We start from the raw sequence: 18,215 nt of genomic DNA, 5'->3' as shown, positions 1-18,215 counted from the left end.
CCTTCAAGGGGATACATACAGCCCACCCCAGGATGTCCCCTGCTGCCATATCCCACCCTGGTCCTCACCAGCAGCAGGCGGTTGCAGTTGTTGAGGTGAAGCACCAGAGCCTTATCCAGGAACTCATTGCCAGTGCTCATGGGGTCAGTGCTGGCCTCAGAACCACTGCACATTCCGGTGTCATCTGCCCCCATCTCGCCAGTGCTGGGGGCCCTGGTGCTGCGCAGAGCTCTGCCAGCCCTCCTGCAAGCCAGGGGGAGATCAAGGCAGTGAATCAGCACAGGACAGCTGGACCTGGCCCCTCCCCTTCCCCACCCACACAGAGAGAACAAGTCCTAGAGGCACAGAGGCTGCCTCCAGCCTATCCCTCATGGAGAGCTGCAGGGTGACATCGTGCCACCAGACAGACCAGGTACTTGTTCTTGACCTAGACCTTCCCTAAGCTGTGATGAACAGGTCTAAATATGCTTGGGCACCCTTGAACATCCCCCATTCCAACTGCCCAAGGCCATCTGCCCTGTGCCCCATGCCATGAGCCCCTCTGTGCACCTCTCATCTTGGAGAGGCTCCTCCTCAGAGCCCTCTGAGTCCTCCATGTCAGAGGCGTTGAGGAAGCTGAAGCTCTCCAGCGCGTGCTCCACGGTCAGGCTGATGCTGGAGGCCCGGCTGAGGAAGACGCCTTGCTTCTGCTGTGGAGGAAGGCATGGTGGAGTTGAATACTAGTTCTCCTGACACTCACATTAGCAGGCTATGCCATCCCCATCATCCCTGGGCATTGCCAGCAGGGACGGCCCCATCCCCATCGCCCCGGGGCACTGCCAGCGAGGATGACCCTGTCACCCACGCCCCATGACACTGCTGGGAGCTCCTTACCAGCAGCATCTCCTCCAGACGTTTGAGCTCCCGTTCGAGGGGCTGCAGCTCCGGGAACTGTCCCCGATAGTCATCCAGAGCTGAGCCCAGGAGGCCAATTGCCTCCTCCAGACCTGAATCCACCATCTTCCCCCGCGGCACCTCAGGGGTACTGGTGGGCAGGGGTGGGGTTGGGATGGGCCTCTCTTCTGCAGAGGCTTGTGCCAGTGCTGGGGGGATCCCGGTGCCATAGTCACTCTGTGCTGGCGCCTGGCTCTGCGCTGGCTCGGCCCTGCCAGCCGCCTCCTCACAGGAGGTTGCCCACGCCACAGAGGCGCGAGGCTTGGCCTCAGTGGCCCTGTCCTGCCCTGCCACAGCAGCTGCCACCGCAGCACCAGGGAGAGGCTGTGCGTCTTGCTCGCCCAGCCCTGTGTCCTCCATGCTGGGTGCAGGCTCCCAAGGGCTCTCCACAGTCTTGGCCTCCATCGTGGCATCCACACTGGCCTCGCTGATGTGGCTCAGAGTCCGGGAGTAGGGCACGTGCCCATTGGCCACCGTCTCCTTCTTGCGGCTGCTCGGCTCCTCCGGCTGGCTCCCAGCAGGGGGGACGCTGCTGCCACTGGCCCCAAGCACGGCGTCAGCCTCCTCTGGCTGCTGGGAGAAGGAGATCTCGATGGCAGGGGCGGAGGCCTGCACCTCAGGCTGCACGATGGGCTTGTGTGTGGCATGGCGGGCGCTGCTGGACAGCTGGGGGCTGGAGGAGTCGTCCGAGGACTCGGAGGAGATGGACCAGGCTGTGCCGTTCTCCAGCTCCTCCTGGCGCCGCAGCATGTTCTGGAGAGGGGGAGAATGGTGTCAGCTGAGACCCTGCTCCTGCTGCCCCATCTCCTCTAGCTGTCTGCGTGTCAAGCAGGGGCAGGATTGATCTGAGCTGGAGAGCACTGAGGCTGCCATGGCTCTTCTGACACAGCAGGATGGTCAGAAAACACCTGGCAGATTCCAACTCTGGATCCCACCCAATGCCAGCAGGCAATCCAGCTCCCTATGAACAGCCCCATATGTCCTGGAGCCTCAGGGTGCCAGTAGTCCCCTAGCACAGTGGGATGCAACACATGGAGCCAAGGACACCAACCATCATGGCTGCAAGCACAGCACCAGCTGGTGGGGACAGAGCACTGGCCACCACACCAACTTTGTGGTTCACCATCACTGAACAGATGCCACAACAACTCCACATTAGTAACACTAGCATCATACCAGTGCCACACCAGCACCATCACACCAGCACCATCTCACCAGCACCATCACCAGTACCACACCAATGTCACCAGCACGGGGACATGGAGAAGCTGTCTACTCACTAGTGCCCAGCTCCTGCACGGGGGGTGAACCCAGGCCCCCCTAGCTTGGGAACTAGCTCTGCAGGACCAGCCAGACCCAGCTTGGCAGAATCAGGCCTTTGGGCATCAGCAAGGGAGAGTGAGCAGGAGACAAGGAGCAGCTACAGCTACTGCGGGATGGCCACAGCGCTGGGCTAAGCTACTGGCCTGCTGCAGCCCCGCACTTACGCGGCCCTGCTGCGGCCATCTCCCGAGCTCGGCTGAGGAGACATCGCCGCACGAGCAGCTCTGAGACAGCTTCTCCAAGAGTGTCTCCCGAAAGATGTCCAGCAAGGACCAACCGCGCTTGTCAGCCGCCCGCTCCGGGCTCTTGGGCAGAGAGAAGAGGAGCTGTGAAGGTGGGAGGGAGGAGCAGGTGCCGGTACTGGGGAGTCCTGGTAGGATGGCTGGAGAGGAAGGAGCTGCCTACCCATCCCTGAGCTGTGCCACCCTCTGAGACGGTGCCTAGGCACATCCCTGTGTGGGCCCCTCCACTGGCCATGTCTCCTGAGCAGCCCTGCCTGGTGCACACTTACATAGAATGCCTGTTCTCGCAGGGACGGCGTGTCAGGCGGACTCTGGTTGTAGGTGGAGAACCTCTTGTTCACTGTGGAAGCCTTGTTGACGCTGCTGGCTGCCGAGGGCTGGTCATCCTTGTCGAAGGGGCTGTGGAAGACAGCAGGGAGGTGAGGGATATGCAGCAGCCATGGGGTCTCAAGACACCAGGACCCCCTCCAGACCAGCTCCAGTTTTCTATAATTACAGCCCAGTTTTGGGATGGGAGAAGCCTGGGGTGGGTCATCTCTTGCTGGGCATCCCCTGCACTGCCATCTGCCATCAGCAATGTGTGCTGAGGTACTCACTTCCAGGTCACCTCCAGGCTGAGTTTGAGGGTGCCCAGGTCGTTGATATCCACAGCCACTACCTGGGGCAGAGCTGCAAAGAGGTCCTTGGTCTCACAGGACACATTGCCCACCACCACATGGTTGGCCAGGCTCTTTAGCTCCGTCACCTAAAGAAGGAGGGAAGGAGAGGAAGAAATAAAATCATGGACCAGTGAGGGTGATGTTTAGGTGAGGTGTTGGAAGGAAGCCCTGAGAAGTAGTAGAATCACCATCACTGAAAATGTTCAAGTAACATGTGGATGTGGCACTTGGGGACACAGTTTAATGGTGGGATTGGTGGTTCTGGGTTAACAGTGGTGATGATCACAGAGGTCTTTTCTGACCTAAATCACTCTATGATTCAGGGAAACAGCTGGCCCACCCCATCCCTGTTCTTTTATGCACTGTACCTTGATGGAGAGGAACTCAGTGACGAGGGGCAAGAAAACCATTTCCTCGCTGTCCCACACCTGCTTGCTGTTCACCTCGATGCGCCCTCGCAGCTTCCACCGCTGCCGTCCATACTTCATGAAGATCTGGGGATGGAAATGTGTGAGTATGGGGGAGACACAGCCCCAGGGTGATGGGTGCTCTCTGTATGTCCCCAGGCATGGCCGTGGACCCATGCCACCCACCACCACCCTGCAACACGCCCTCCATGCCAGCACCCACCGACACTCCCGAGACACCCCAAGGACAACAGGGCAGAGGAAGAGCAGAACCCAACCCATATGGTCCCACCAACCTCATACTGGTCACCAGCACAAAGCCGGGCAAAGCCTGCCAGTCCTGCAAGAGAAGGCAGAGGGGCATCAGCAGGCAGCAGGCAGGCAGGCAGGCAGCAGGACAGGGATGGAGCAGGACATGGTACCTTTCATCCGGATGTGGAACTCGCCCAGCTGGCTCTCCAGCTCGTTCTCCAACAAACACATGTTCTGGGAACAAACACAGATGGACAGGACCCCTGAGCACCCATGGACTCAGCACCCTGCCAGCCCACCCACCCAGCTGCCTCACTGTCTTGGGTTGCAATGTAGGATGTAACCAAAAGTATGTATTCTATCACCATCTGTTAAAACCAGGTGAGGCAGTGATCTTTATCTCCAGGGGAGGTATCTTCTGTAAATGGGCCATCTGTTAAAACCAGGTGGGGCAGTACTCTTTATCTTTCCCACAACCCATCCTTCCTCCAGGAAGGTATCTTCTGATAATGAGCCATTGAGTCCCACTGCACACTGATAAAATTACATGATCCCATTGTGAGATGCGAGCATTTCCAACCTAGATAAAATCTGAGATTTGGATCATCAGAGCAGCTTTTTTCCACTGGATTCCCAGACGATAACCAGACCCTTCTACATCATCACTGGACCTTCTACAGAACCACTGCTTCAACTAAACCACATCTGTCATTCCAGGAGGACTGCAGCCACCATTTAATCCGACTGCTACCAACACCCTGACTGATGGGGTTCTGACTCTGACAGTGTTTTGGGGTTTTTTGGATTACTGTATTTTTACTTTAATTTTCCTATTAAAGAACTCCCATATCTTTTCCTGAGAGCTCCTTTATTTCAAAATTATAATAATTTGGAGAGAGGGGGTGTACATTTATAATTTCAAGAGAGGCTCCTGCCTTTCTTAGCAGACACCTGTCTTTTCAAACCAAGACACTCACCTCTGTGTACTCCTTGTAGCCCTTGCTGGCCTCGGCCAGGCTCTCGCGTGCCTCCCGGCTGCCTGGCGAGCCCGTGCTGTAAGCCTTGACCATGTTGTGGGCTCCATCTCGGAGCCGCCGCTGGATGCAGTAAGCCTCATACAGCTCATCTATCTGCAAGCACAGCCCCAGGCTGAAGTGAGGAGCAGGGCTGGGGACAGCACAGCCACCCCAGCACTGCCCCAGCTCTCACCTTGCTGGCATGGAACTCCAGGCGACGCAGGAAGCGCTCGATCGACTTCACTTGCTGGAAAAGCAGAGGAGATGGTGTGAGCGGCAGAGCAGCCCCTCCGTGGAGGAGCCACAGGTCAGGACGTGGCCTCTGCGTCCCCTGCCTGGGAGCTGCAGGGTGGCAGCCAGTGGGAAGTGCCCATGTGCTGCAGCCTCCTCCAGACTCCTGTACATCAGGTCCTCCAAGAGCCAAGCCAGGCTCCAGAGTGCTTTTTTTTTTCTCAGCCTGTGAGCTAACCTATGCCCTGCACTCACTATCAACAGTTTCTGTTCGCCAGAAAGGGGTGACAAGATCATCTCTGCTTTATCCCCTGCCCACCTGGGCCACTCTGCCTGCAGAGCCCCAGACCCTCTCCTTCCCAGGGGACAAGGCAGCAGGGCAATGCTAGCAGAGCGGGGCTGGCAGTAGCACATCCCAGGCACAAGGAAGGGGAATACAAGGGGGATGAGACACTGATCCCACTTACCTTATCCAGGTCGTAGAGAAAGCCCTGGAGGAAAGATGAGAGGGATAAGACGTAGCACAAAGCCAGCTCTGCCCACCCATAGAAGACCCAGCACATGGCACCCACCACCCATAGCACGGCAGGGGGACATGCAGCACCCAGCCAGGGCTGGAGAGTGCATGACAGAGGGATGGGAGTCCCAGCACCAGAGCCTGGTCTGGCCCCTACAATGCCACAGAAACAGGCTCTGCCCCAGGCACAGATGGACCACAAGTTGCCCCAGCTGTGCCCACAACCCCGGCTGTCACCCCAAAGCAGCACTCCCCACAAGGCTCTTCCCAAGCAGCACTCACTCACCAGGCGCGAATTCCTCTTGGACTCACGGATCTGTGTGCTGAGCTTCTCCAGTTCCAGCTGGTGCACCTCCAGGTAGGCTCTGGGGGCAACCACACCATGGGGGTCAGGCTGGGATGCTGTGACCACGGCTCCTGCTCTCCACAGCCCACACCAACCCAGCACATCTGGCAACACATCCCCACTCCCTGTTCCAGCAGGCAGGTGTGGGAACCCACAGATGCCTCTACTTGGGATGTGTGGGATGTGGAACCCCACACAATCTGGGACACCAAGGCAACATGCCCAAGAGACCTGGCATGTCCCTGCCTGGTAGGAGCAGAGAGCTGCCAACCCCAAGCCATGTCACAAAGCTGTCCCCATGCCCCTCAGACGCTCTCTGCCTCTACCCACCCAGCACTTACGTCAGGCCCTTCTTGAGAGCTTCGTACACCTCGTCCAGGCGGTTGGGCTGAGGCACCTTGGGTGGTGGGGATTTGTGGGACATTGAGAACATCCTACTGACCCTGGAGCCAGTCTTGCGGGAGACAGTGGGGGTGAAAGGTGAGAGATTCCTGGGGAGAGAGGCTGGGATCAGCACACAGCACCAGGGTCCTTCTGGGTGCCCCAGCCAGCCAGGCACCCTTCTCTAGGAAAGGGTGATCTCTGGCATGGAGGCCAGGTCCACTGGGCCAGGTCCACCTGCCTGCCCCTCCCAGGACTCCCTAGCAGCTGTTCTAAGTGTCCAGCAGGGCTGGAAGACGCAGAGCCACAAGACTGGGCAGTGCTGCCTGCACCACATGCCTGCAGCCTCCTGAAAATGCATTTGGGTGGCCCAGAGCCATGGGAAAGACAAGGAGAAACCCACAAAAATGAAGATGGAGAAGACCAGGAAGGCAACACCATCGCAGCAGGGTCTAAGAGTTTGGCTTTGGTGTAGATTCTGTGGAGGTGGGGGGGTGCCTGGTGCCAGCTGGGGGGAGACAAGACAAAAGAAGATGGCACCACCTGGAATCAAACTGAATTCCTGGAGGGTCCATGGGGACATCTCCAGCCCTGGTGGCCCTCTAAAGGGGCCATGCTCAGCTCCATCCCAGCACCCAGGTTGCCAGGGGCATAGAAGTGCTCCCTGGGCACTGTGGCAGGTGAAATATGCCACCTTGTGCTTCCAGGGTCAGGCAAGAATCCCAATCCAGCACAGGAGCATCCTGGGGACCAGCAGCCCTGTCACCTCACCCAGCACAGCCAGAGGGGCAGGGACATGCTCAGTGATGCTGTGCCTCTCCAGATGTCACCAAACCTGCTGGATGGAGCTGCCTCCTCCAGCCGACCCGCGAGATGTGCTGGGACCCGAACACCACCCTTCCACCCTTCCACCCTTCCACCCTTCCTGCCTTGTGCAATGGAGTCACTCCCCAGCCCAGCCTCGCTCAGCCTGGCTCTTCCCTTCCTCCTTCCAAGGAATTGTCACGCCACCAGTGCCCAGGAGACACCATGGGCTCCTCATTTCCCAGCCTCAGGCTGTACCTCCCATCCTGTGCTGTGCTTCACAGAAGTGACCAAAAGACTTCCCCAAATCATCAGTGGGGAAATGAATGTCTTGGCCTCTGCCCAAGTGATGGGTAAGCCCCTAATTTCCACCATTCCTTCTCCTTCCCATCCTCCAAGGTCCCTGGAGGCATCTCCCACAAGCATCTCCCCAGCACTTGGCTGCAGGAATCTAAAAGTCCTCCCTCTTCTCTGTCTCTAAGAGGCCCTTTCTGGTACCCACAAATCCAGCAATGCTGGTGACCCATAAAGTGCCACTTGGCCCAGAGGTTGGACGGACTTGGGAGCAAATTTGAGCAGGGCTGGAGGTCAGAGCACAGGGAGGTTCTGCCTGCTACCCAAGAACTGCCTGCAAGGCGGTAGCCAGGATCTAGGGATGGTGCAGAGAGGGTTGGTGGGGAAGTGCAGCATGTGGGGATGCTCAGCAAAAAAGTGGAGGAAGGGTATGAAGGGGCCATAACATCACCTGTGGATGGAGAGGATGGAGCAGGGAATAGCTGCTCCTCACACTGCAGCTGGCAGGCAGCTGGTAAAACCTTTCAAACGATAGGTTTGAGGTGACCCTGAGGAAACCCTGACTGACACCAGCACTCAACCCCAAAACTGCCTCCTGCAGGATGTCAAGGCCATCAAGACACTTCAAAGGCACTCCAGCTCTACCACACCCATTAAACATTATGAGATGGTCTTAAGAGCCGGTTGAAGAATGAGGTGAGGTACACGTGCCCACTCTGTCCTTTTGTGGCAGCAGCCAGAGAGCTGCAGGGTCCTCACCCCACCTGGGGCATGGCATGGCAGAAGGTTGGGATGACGGGCTCTGTCTCCTACATGGCCTCAGCGTTCTCTGCAGCCCCCTGTGCAACAGCCCCTGGCTACCAAAAACATCCCTGAGGGAATGCTGGGACAGCTGGATGGGAAGGAGCCCCAGGATGCACGGCAGGTCCCACCACACAGCCCGAGCCTGCCCGCAGTGCTCGTGGCAGGCAGCAGGAGCACCCCTCTGTACCTGAAGGGCCGGTCGGCCGACGAGTTCACTCCGGCGAAGGACTGGCTCCTATTGATCTTGGTGACGAGCACTCGGCGCTGCGGGCGCACAGACAGGGACATCGTTGAGTGTGACCTGGAGGGCCGCCCTGGGGACAATGACACATCAGGGTCACCAGCAGCACGGTGAGGACACACATGCAGGCAGGACTGCCAGCAGGACTGGGGATGGCACCCACGGACCATGGGTTGGGAGACTTCCCACTCTCTCAGTGCAAGAACACTCCTGGTGGCACTGGGACACAGATCCCATGCTGCTCCCAGAGATACTGCCCCTGGTGAAGTGGGGCTCTGGGCACTGTGAGCTCTCAGTGCCACCCACACAGACATGTCCCAGGTTGGTCCAATGGGAATCACAGAAAGGGGCTGATGCCCAGTGCCTACCATGACATGTCCTTTCCCAGACATATCCATGGCAAACTCTACATGGTGCCCAAGCCTAGACACCTCCTCCTGAACCCCACCTTGTCCCATATCTGTTGTCACCCATGCCATGCTGCTGCAGGGGCAGGAAAGGCACAGGGCTGGACCCAACTGCCCAGCCCTTTGCTGTCTCCTCACTTGCTTCCGCTCACTCCAGCAACCAAGAGGGAAATCCAGGGACAACAAAGCACTTTGGAAAGCTCCCAGCTTTGCCAGGAGCTCTGTGCGGGGGAAGAAAAGCACGAGCCATTCCCTGCCAGGGAAAGTCCGTGCAGGCCAGCGTGTCCAGCCCCATGGCTGCTGCGCCCTGTCCTCTGCTCCTGGCAGTGGCAGTGGCAGGAGCCTTGAAACCACTACTGTGACCTGTCTGTGGCCACCACAGCCAGTGCAGTTGATGACAGCCAGGGATGGAACAGATTTCTGAAGCTCAGGGCCTGGACCTGGCTGCCACTCTGTGTCACAGGAACCATCCCTGTAGCCCTGGCCAGGGCTGGGGCTTGGGGAGGGCAGCCCAAAGGGTAAGGCAAGAGCAGAGGAGAACAGAGCTCCTGGCCCTGCACCCCCAGCAGTGCCAACTGTGCACAGGAAGGAGCCCAGCCCTGGGCAGCCATGGAGGAGCAGGATGCTCCATTTCATCCTGGCCACCACTGATGGCAGGTCAATCCCTGTGTCCCAGCCAGTCCTGGGCAGAGCTGCAGCAGCTGCTGGGAATGAGCCCACATGGTGCCTGGCAGTCACCAGGCACAGCCAGGCAGGACCCTAGGGATGCACAGCTTCCCTGGCTGACAGACTAAGCCACAGCCACCTCCCTCCATCCTAAGGAGCTCGCTTTGCCTTTCCTCCTGTCACCAGCATGGCCGACAGTGAACAGCACAGGGACACAGGCACTGCTGGGGCCCCCACTGCCATTCCCACTCCTTCCCCATGCCCAGGTGCCCAGCTCAGCTTGGTCCCACATGGCTCACACCCACTCAGGGTGGGCATCCCCCCGGCACTGTGCCCCTCACCACCCGCACGCCAGGCTGGGGCCAGGGATTTGCAGCAGCCGGGATATGCCGGAGCCATCTGCAGTCAAAGCTAACCACCAGCAGCACTCACCTCGATCCCAGTGGAGCCAGGAGGCAGCAGCTCCATCTGGTTCCCCCTTGGGACTCGTGTCCCACCCACACCACGGAGCCACTCAGCGGGTCCCACAGACACAGCATTATCTGGGTGCTGGTCCCTCCATTTTCCAGGACAACACTGTCCCAATTAAGCTCATTAGGAAGAGCTGTAATCCCTGGCAGCCCGGCTGACCTGCAGGCCTGGGCAGATTACCCTCTGCAGGGCTCTTTAATCTGCTCCCCACTGAGCAAGGAGGGCCTGTGGCACCCGTGCTTGCTCCCTACTGGGTGCTACAGTGGCTCAGCCACAGGGAGAGCACCCACCACCCAAAGGACAAGGCTCTCGTGTGGGGCAGGTCACACTTCATGGTGAGGACAGTCCTGCCAACCCATCCTTCTCCAGCCCCTCTTCCCAGGAGCACAGAGGGACCTCTAAGAAGGGTTTCCCAGGCAGGAGCCTGCACTGGGGAAGGATGCTGAGCCTGTCAGAGAGAAGGATGCTGAGAGCATCAAGGGGAGGAGGATGCTGGAGGGGGAGAAGGATGCTGGGTGTATGGAGGGGACTGATGCCCCAGCACAACTCCCCAGCAGTCAGAGCAATCTGCAGCCACTTGCCCAGGCACCTCAGAGGCTCCAGCAGACAGTTGTGCCATGTTGGATCCTGCTCCAAAGCACTGGAGGCTCCCTCACTGGCACAGGGAGCAGTGGCTGCTGACAGGACCACATCCCTGCGCTCCAGCCCTGGACCCAGCTCTCCCCCAAACATGCCCCACAAAGCATCATGGCACCCTGCAAACAAGATCCTGTGCCAGGACCCCAAGCTCCCTTGGAGGAGGGGGACATCATACCCCTGCTCTGCAGGAGTGATGCTCCAGGAGCCCCACGGATGCTCCAGCCCATGGCGGGCAGCCAGCCCTGCAGCGCTGCCTGCATGAGGCAGGGCAGGCAGGATGTGGGGTCTCTGCTCCTGGCACTCTTGGGCTTGGCTCACAGAGAAGGAAAAATCCCCAGCATAGTGCATTCCTGACATTACCGAGATAAGAGGTACCTGGTACCAGCAGCACAGCCAGCCCCCGCAGGAAGCAGAGCCTGGGGCACTCCTGGAAGGGACCACTGGGCACCGTATCTCGCCCAGGCTGGTGAGCACCGTGTCGGGCTTACCATGAGGCTGGCACCAGCAGAGCACTGGCACAGCCATGTCCCTGCCATGGGCTAAAGCCCCAAGCATATCCTTTCTTTCTCCTGAGCAGAAGAGGTCCCGCCCCGAAGATTCAGTCCCAGCAAGCCCCACCGACCCCTGCACTTAGCTCGGGCTCAAGTGCTAACAAACCTGCCTCCCGACCAAGCTTTTCACCTTTTCCGCGCCACAGACTGCCTCCAGATCTCCCAGCACAGGAACTGCAATCGTGGGAGTGTGTCCCTCTGTCCGTCCTTGGCCAGCACTGCCCGTGGGCAGTGGCCAAAAGGGCAGCGAGCAGCTGAACAGGCAGCACAGCGCGGGGTGCTGGAGCCCACCCCGGGGCTCTCCAGCCCGGCCGCCGGCTCCTCTCTCGACGCCCGGTGTTCTGGAGATGATTGGGATCCCAAGAATGCTGGTCTGAGCAGCGGAGGGGGCAGTCCGACCGGCTGGGTTGGTCCCAGCTGGTTTCTGTTTCCGACACTCAGACACCAGCCTCAGGTCGCTCCGGCGGGTTTATCAACACTGCCCTGGTCGGAGACGCCCCAAACTGGCTCCCCCTGAGTCCCCAGCCCCGCACCGCTGGGAGCTGGGGGTGCTCTGACCAGCACTTCTAGGGATGGCACCCAGCAGACCCGGGGAAGACACCCAGGACCAACCAGCAGCACCAGGGCACCCGAGGGGCCTGGGCTGTGCTCCCAGCACTGATGGCACTGCGGCCATCCCCGGGACACGGCAGGGCACTCAGCGGGGGAAGCCACGATGGCCACAGGACCATCCATCCTGCCCGTGGTGTTTGGGGGGTCCTGCCACGCCCCGCCCCAGCACCTTTGGGTGAAGCTTTGGCGCAGGGCAGGGGTGGCCTCGGGAGCCTGTGAGCTCAGCCCGCTGGCTCGGCTCCCCCCGGAGCAGCCGCTGCAGCCGTGTTTGCACAGCTGCGGCCCCGCTGCCCCAACCCAGGCACGTACCCCGGCCCCCGCCGGCCCCTTCCGGCCCCGGGACGGCCCTTGGCCGGCTCCCAGCGTGGGCTGCAGCAGTTCTTCCCTCCCATAACTCCTCATCCCCCTCGGCACATAGGATGGGAGCATCCGGGGACCGAAGCCATGGTCACAAGGAGCCTGAGAGCCGCCTCTTCCCTGACCTCTCCACGCTCTGCCTCTCCTCCAGGAAGGCAGGACACCCCTGGCTCCTCCTCGGGCTGGGCAAGGAGAGGGACTGGGGGCTTTTGGGAGTCAGATGAGTCAGTGAATGGCATCCTGGCTCCTGTGACTCAGCCGGAGAGAAAGTCCCAGCCATAAGGTCACAGCCCCACTGCCCCTTACCGGGACAGGGAATGGCGGCTCGGTTGTTTGGGTGCTGGCTGCTCTCGGCAGTTTGGGTTGTTTGGGTGCTGGCTGCTCTCGGCAGTTTGGGTAGGATGGGTGCTGGCTGCTCTCAGCCCCATGGCAGTAGGGACATGGCGCTGATATCCGCCCCTGAGGCCATGGGAGGCTGCTAGCTCCTTGGGCCAAGTGGGAGGGCAGCAGGAAAGGGAAGGAGCTGCGAATGGGAAGAATTGGAGGAAGTGCTTATTTACCCCGCGGAGTATCCCTGCGGAAGGGCAGGGCACGGCACAGGCAGACACTCACAGCCAGCTCCTCGGGGGGGCTCAGAGCCCCCGACCCTGACACTCATCCCACAGGCGCCCTGTCTGCAGCCAGAAGGAGATGCAAATCCAAACTGTAATGCAGGGAAGTGACCACCACTGGGGCAAGAGGTTTCCCAGAGGCTGGCAAAGCTCAAGCCTAATCTGCTCTCTAGGATGGCTTCTGGGAACTGAGTCACAAACTGAGCACCCAGTCAGGATCCCCACAGACACAGCTCATCTCCATACCTTGAGACAGGGCTGCATCCTGGCCATGGGCACCAGACTCCGCTCTCGAGTGGGCTGTGATCCCTCTCAGAAGCACTGGGATCCTCTAGAAAGATCCTCCTGGGATCGGCATAACCTTCTGGAGGTCCCACATGCCACCTTCCCCCCGACCGCCTCCTCTCCAGGGTGCTCTGTTGGGTACCTGTAGCTGCCCCCACAAATCCCAGACAACTTGGTCCAAGTGCACAAAAGCAACCCCAAGGCCCTCTGCTCTGCCCAGGTCCCCTGGGACCACCATGCCAGGGATGCTCGACAAGGAGATGGGCTCTGTTTGTTTTCATCTGACATGGAGGCATAAGCGGGGAAAAAACAGTTTGCCGAGGAAAACTGTGTTGCCGTAGCATCGGGGGCCGCCGTGGCATCGGGGCTTCACCACCCCGGAGCAGCTGACAGCTGTGGCCCCTCTCCTGCCTGGAGACACAGAGCCCAGATCTCAGTGTGGGCAACAACATCAGGCAGCCAGGGTGTCCCATCCTGCACGGACACCCTGTCCTGACACCCTGTCACCGCAAGCCGCGATGACAACCGTGTCCCTTGCGGGTGGTGGGTGCATATGTCCTTGGTGCTCCCGTCAGGGAGAGCTTTCCTCTCAAGAAAACTCCTCACCCCAAAAAACCCCACCTGAGCCCAGCCACGTCACCCCAGGAGCCTCAATCAGCTGGGGGTCCCCAGATTATCGCCGTTTGCTGGGGAGCCCTGGTGCTGCCGGTGCTCGGTACCTTTCGGTTTGCCACTCATGGCGCGCTGCGGCAGCACATCCCCCTCGGGCTGCGCTCAGCGTCCCGGCTGGTTGTTGCTCTCTCATGCCGTCCGTCCGTCTGTCCTCCCGATGCGGGGGCCGTGGCCGCAGGGCTCCCCCCGGGCAGCAGTCTCCTCCCCCGCTTCCCCTGCCCGCGGGCTGACATCACTGCCCAGCGCCGCAGCCCCGGCGTGACTCAAGGAGGACGGAGGATGGGAGGACACGGGAGGATGCCTGACCCCTCGGAGGGAAGCGGCCCCGCCAGCACCGGCTGCTCCCGGAGTACAGCACACTTCGGTCCCTATACTTCCCTCCCCACCGCCTCCCTAAGAAAACTGAGGCACGGGTGGGAGGGACAGGAACACACTGCAAACCCGCCCTCCAGCGCCTCTCTGGATCGCTCCTCTTGGAGACCCCCGGTGCCGCCGGCAGCCAGGGCCGAGCACACGGTGTGTGTGTGGGAGCACACATCGCCCTGCGGGCAGCGCTGGCCCGGAGCTGCACCCGAGGCTGGCTGGGGGATGCACAGCCCCTCGCCATCCCTGCCAGCTCCACTGCGGGCAGGCACAAAACCGTGGGCAGCTGATGCTCACACCACTGCTGCTTGCTTCTGCATTGCTTGGGTTTAAAGATAAGTATGTACAAATATAATAAATATATATCGTTATATTTATGTATATATAAAACCACCGTGGCTTTGCTGTAGGCTTCCCACAGCATGCAATCCGGTGACATGCCTGTGGGCACCCTCCAAGACTCAGGAGCCACTGGGAAAAGGGTTTCCTTGCTCAAAAGTCTCTACTTTGTATCCTGAGTACCCAAAGCCTTGGAGGAGCTCGCCTCAGCCACAAGGCTCTCCAAAGATGGTAGGATCCAATTCCCATGGGAATGCGTTTCATGGGGTTCCAGCTCTCACAGTGTAATGTGGCAGACCCATCTACCCTCCATGCCAATCACAGCAGGACCTCTCAGGCCCACAGCTCCCTGTTTAGTGTCCTAAACAACCAGGTGACTCTGTGACACAGATGTCAACATGCTTCAGCACTGGTTCTGGGAATACTCAAGACCCCTCCAGGTTGGACAAAGGCTGGAGCAGCCAGCTCTGTCCTGGCTGGGATCAGCTGCCTTCACCACGTCACTGGAGCAGGAATAAACACCTCCCTCCCAGGCTCTTTTCCTGTTTGCTGCTGATTTTAGAGCAAGGTCAGGACAGGTTCAGGAGGAAAAGCACTGGGACAGAGTCTTGGGGGTCCTTGCAGTTATGAGGTCCTCCTGCAAAGTTAAATCCTCCCCCAGAGAGTGAGCCTGTTGTGGGATTGCTTCCCCAGCCCAGAGCAAGTCCCCTAGGAGACAAGAAGCATCAGGGGCTCCCATGTATAGTGGCACGGCTGTGAGCACCCACATGTGGCTCTGGAGCCAGCCACAGTCAGGCCTGCAGAGCTGGGATTGCAGCAGTGTCACCAGAGAGTGCTGTGATCCAGGGCACCCTCAGGTCCCAGTGCCCAGGTGGGTGCCCAGGTGGGTGCACAGCATCAGCCACATTGAGAGAGCAGCTGGTGAGGATGGGCTGTCTCTGAGAACCATCCAAAGAAAAACCATCCCAGGTGCCCACCAGCCTGCAGCCTCCATGCCAGTGCCATGGGCCGTGGGGAGCCGGGAGCCCAGCACGCTGCAGAGCCCATCTCCACCCAGCCTTCCAGAACATGAACACCACATCTCCTACCTGGCCTGGACACGACGCATCCCCCCGGCTCTCCCAAGTGAGGGGCACAGTCCCATCCTGGCGGCTGCCGCGGGCAGCGGCCACCACCCAGCTTTTCACCCCTTGTGCTGCATGTCCTCAGGGAATGGCATCAGGGAATGGCATCAGGGAATGGCATCAGCACCGGCACCGCCCCGGCTCTGACCATCCTTGTGCAAAGCCAGCGCGGCACAGGGCCAGGCAGCGCGCCCGCAGTGCCGGCCCATGCCAGCTTGTTTGTTCTCATTAAAGGTTAATGAGAAAGCCACGCTGAAGCTGCCCCAGCCGCGGGAACGGTGGGAGGGGCATTCCCCGGTGCCACGCAGCGTGAGGGGACTTCCAGGCTTCCCTCGCAGAGGAGTGACAGCCAGGCTCTGCTGCTTGCAGGGACTCTGCCTCTCCCTCCACAGCCTGCAGTCCCAGGGGGATTTGTGTGGCAGCTACCATGGGTGAGGCGCCTGGCATGGCACCATCCCGGGCATCACCCTTGGGGAGACCACCAGCTGCAGGCAGGAGACAGGGTCAGGCATTCCAAAAGTGGCACAGGGTACTAGAGAAGGACACATCACATCAGCCATGCCCTCTGAGCACCTCACAGCACCCTGCACGGCACTTAGTGGGGCTTGACAGCTCAGGACACCTTGCCAATGGAGGGCAGAGGAAGGGCACGAGTCATGCCAGCTGTGCCACCATGGTAATTGAGTTAAATGAGTCCCTGTTCCTGGCTTGGTCAGGGATAGAGAGTGGGTGCAAGGACAGGGACATCTCCATGTGATTCTTCAACTCAGAACTTCCCTGCATATGCATCACCCTGGTTCAGCTCAACCTGCCAGGGTGGCTGCCCTAATCTCTCTGCAGAAGAGATGTGGGTGTAATGCCCCAGGTGCTCCCTTTTTGGTGGTGTCTCTTTATGCCTTCCTCTTACCAGGCCTGAGGAGCCCCTGGGCATCCCCACCCTAACCACAACTGCTGAACACGCAAACAAAACACTCCATGGGCAGCCATGCTTGGACACACGTGTACAGCCACGGCCAGTTTATGTATAGGCAGAAAAATCCAGCAGGTTATTCCCACTTCCCTGCCCTGCATGGGACAGAAGACTAGCTTCCCATAGATCCCACATCCTGCCAGCAGAGTCCTTGGGAAATTCTCCAGCTTCTCCCTGCTGGCCCTGAGACCACCAGCACTGAGGTGGCACCAGCACCAAAGGCAAGGTAATGAAGAAGCTATTTTGGACTGTTTTGGACAAGTACTTCCCAGCCACAGATATCCTTGAGTGGCTGGGAATGGAAACCTGACAGGAAAGGGCATAGGCCAGTCTCAGTCGGTGTCAAAAGCCACAGCTGGCCAAAAAGGTTTGTGGAGATGGAATCAGCACCAGCCTGGTGAGGGGCCAAAAAGCTCCTGGACATGGGGGAGTCTTGGGAGAAGGCAGGAGATGACAATTTTGGCAAGAAGACACACAGTCATGGCTTGAAGGAGAAGCACAGTAAGTGACCAAGTGACTTTTCCTGGGCTGGGACAGCTGGTCCTAGAGCAGCAGGAGGTCACCCCCACAGTGCTACAGCTGACTTCTCAGACTTTACTTTCTCCTAAAACAGGCAAAGCCAACTCCAAAAAATCCTGGGAGCTCAATGCAGAGTTTTTTCCACAAGTGGATACCCTGAGGGCTGGAGAAGGACCAGCCCTTGTGCCAAGCCAGGCTCTACCCCCAGCCAGGCTGGCCCTGATGGGCAGCATCCCTTCCCGGAGGGGCTGGGCATGAGGCGGTGGCAGACTCGAGCCCTCCCCCCTGGCTTCCTCACATCGTCCCCATACGGCAGCAGAAATAGAAGCATTATAAATGGCAGCCCTATAAATAACCCCAAAGCACGCGGCGGGGAGCTCGTCCCAGCCCAGAACTGGCCTCAGCCCACGCAAAGCCAGGGCTTGGGCTGCCTTCACTGTGCCCTGGGGAACTCAAATGCCAGCTGTTCCCTGCCTGCCATGGGTTTCCCAGGGTCCTGTCTTTTAGGTCAGTGTCATGGCAGGAGCTCCAATGCCCCCGCTGAGCCTCAGCCACGGGCAGGATCTGGAGCCCAGCCCAATGGCATTCCTGGGGGACACCCTACACCCATCCAGCTCCTCCTGCCCCGCCAGCACTGGACAATGCCCATCGCAGGCACCCTGCTGCAACTCAGCCAGCAGATTCTTGGGCAAAGCAGCAGCTCTGACCAGGAGCCTCAGCAAGGCTTGGGAAGAGAAATCCCTGTCCTCACCACTGTCCTCACTGCAGATCAAGTTATCCCCTGGTTGCACCCCAACACCTCTCAGCTGTTCCCCCAACACCCCCCATCACTGCCATGTCCATTGCTGCCCCCAATTCCATGCTCAACCTCATCATGCTATGTCCTCCCTGGGGACACAGCCGGGGGTACACACCACCACAGCTCCTCTCCACCCAGGGGATTGTGGCAATGCACTGGGGACCCCCACAAGCCGAGAGGAGACAACACCGCTGGTGACAAGCTGGTGACAAGCCCTGCACTGCCGGATTTTGCGCGGCGTCACAGCCCTGCCCGGGGGACGCAGTGAGGCCACCCGCCAGGAGATGGGAGACACGGGGTTTATAGGATGGTCACGACTTCCCAGTGCCCTCGGGAGTCTCCTCTGGGAATGTGGCAAGGGCACAACCCGCTAAGGCTGT

The 18,215-nt window shown here is 59.6% G+C and overlaps 1 protein-coding gene across 4 annotated transcripts in view; it reads right to left on the bottom strand.

The window, feature by feature from the left end:
* Nucleotides 1-18,215, bottom strand: part of RIPOR1 (RHO family interacting cell polarization regulator 1) — a 31,641-nt gene that overhangs the window by 3,905 nt on the left and 9,521 nt on the right. For 2 of the 4 annotated variants that reach the window (XM_056500334.1, XM_056500331.1), the window contains 14 exons: nt 8,397-8,523; nt 6,268-6,417; nt 5,867-5,945; nt 5,531-5,554; nt 5,026-5,079; nt 4,794-4,946; nt 3,987-4,050; nt 3,861-3,904; nt 3,526-3,651; nt 3,095-3,243; nt 2,768-2,897; nt 874-1,686; nt 550-689; nt 69-243 (listed from right to left, as the gene is read on the bottom strand). In XM_056500334.1, coding sequence (XP_056356309.1) covers nt 69-243; nt 550-689; nt 874-1,686; nt 2,768-2,897; nt 3,095-3,243; nt 3,526-3,651; nt 3,861-3,904; nt 3,987-4,050; nt 4,794-4,946; nt 5,026-5,079; nt 5,531-5,554; nt 5,867-5,945; nt 6,268-6,417; nt 8,397-8,497 — 2,202 coding nt within the window. In that variant the 5' untranslated portion in view covers nt 8,498-8,523. Of the gene's footprint in view, nt 1-68; nt 244-549; nt 690-873; nt 1,687-2,767; nt 2,898-3,094; nt 3,244-3,525; nt 3,652-3,860; nt 3,905-3,986; nt 4,051-4,793; nt 4,947-5,025; nt 5,080-5,530; nt 5,555-5,866; nt 5,946-6,267; nt 6,418-8,396; nt 8,524-13,768; nt 14,087-15,511; nt 15,636-18,215 lie in introns of those variants that run through there. The other 2 variants (XM_056500333.1, XM_056500332.1) reach the window with 2 other exon arrangements.

This window comes from Oenanthe melanoleuca, chromosome 11, assembly GCF_029582105.1.
Source record: "Oenanthe melanoleuca isolate GR-GAL-2019-014 chromosome 11, OMel1.0, whole genome shotgun sequence".
Classification (NCBI taxonomy): domain Eukaryota; kingdom Metazoa; phylum Chordata; class Aves; order Passeriformes; family Muscicapidae; genus Oenanthe; species Oenanthe melanoleuca.
The sequence above is the reverse complement of the archived record's forward strand: the minus strand, read 5'-3'. Positions and strand labels throughout refer to the sequence as shown.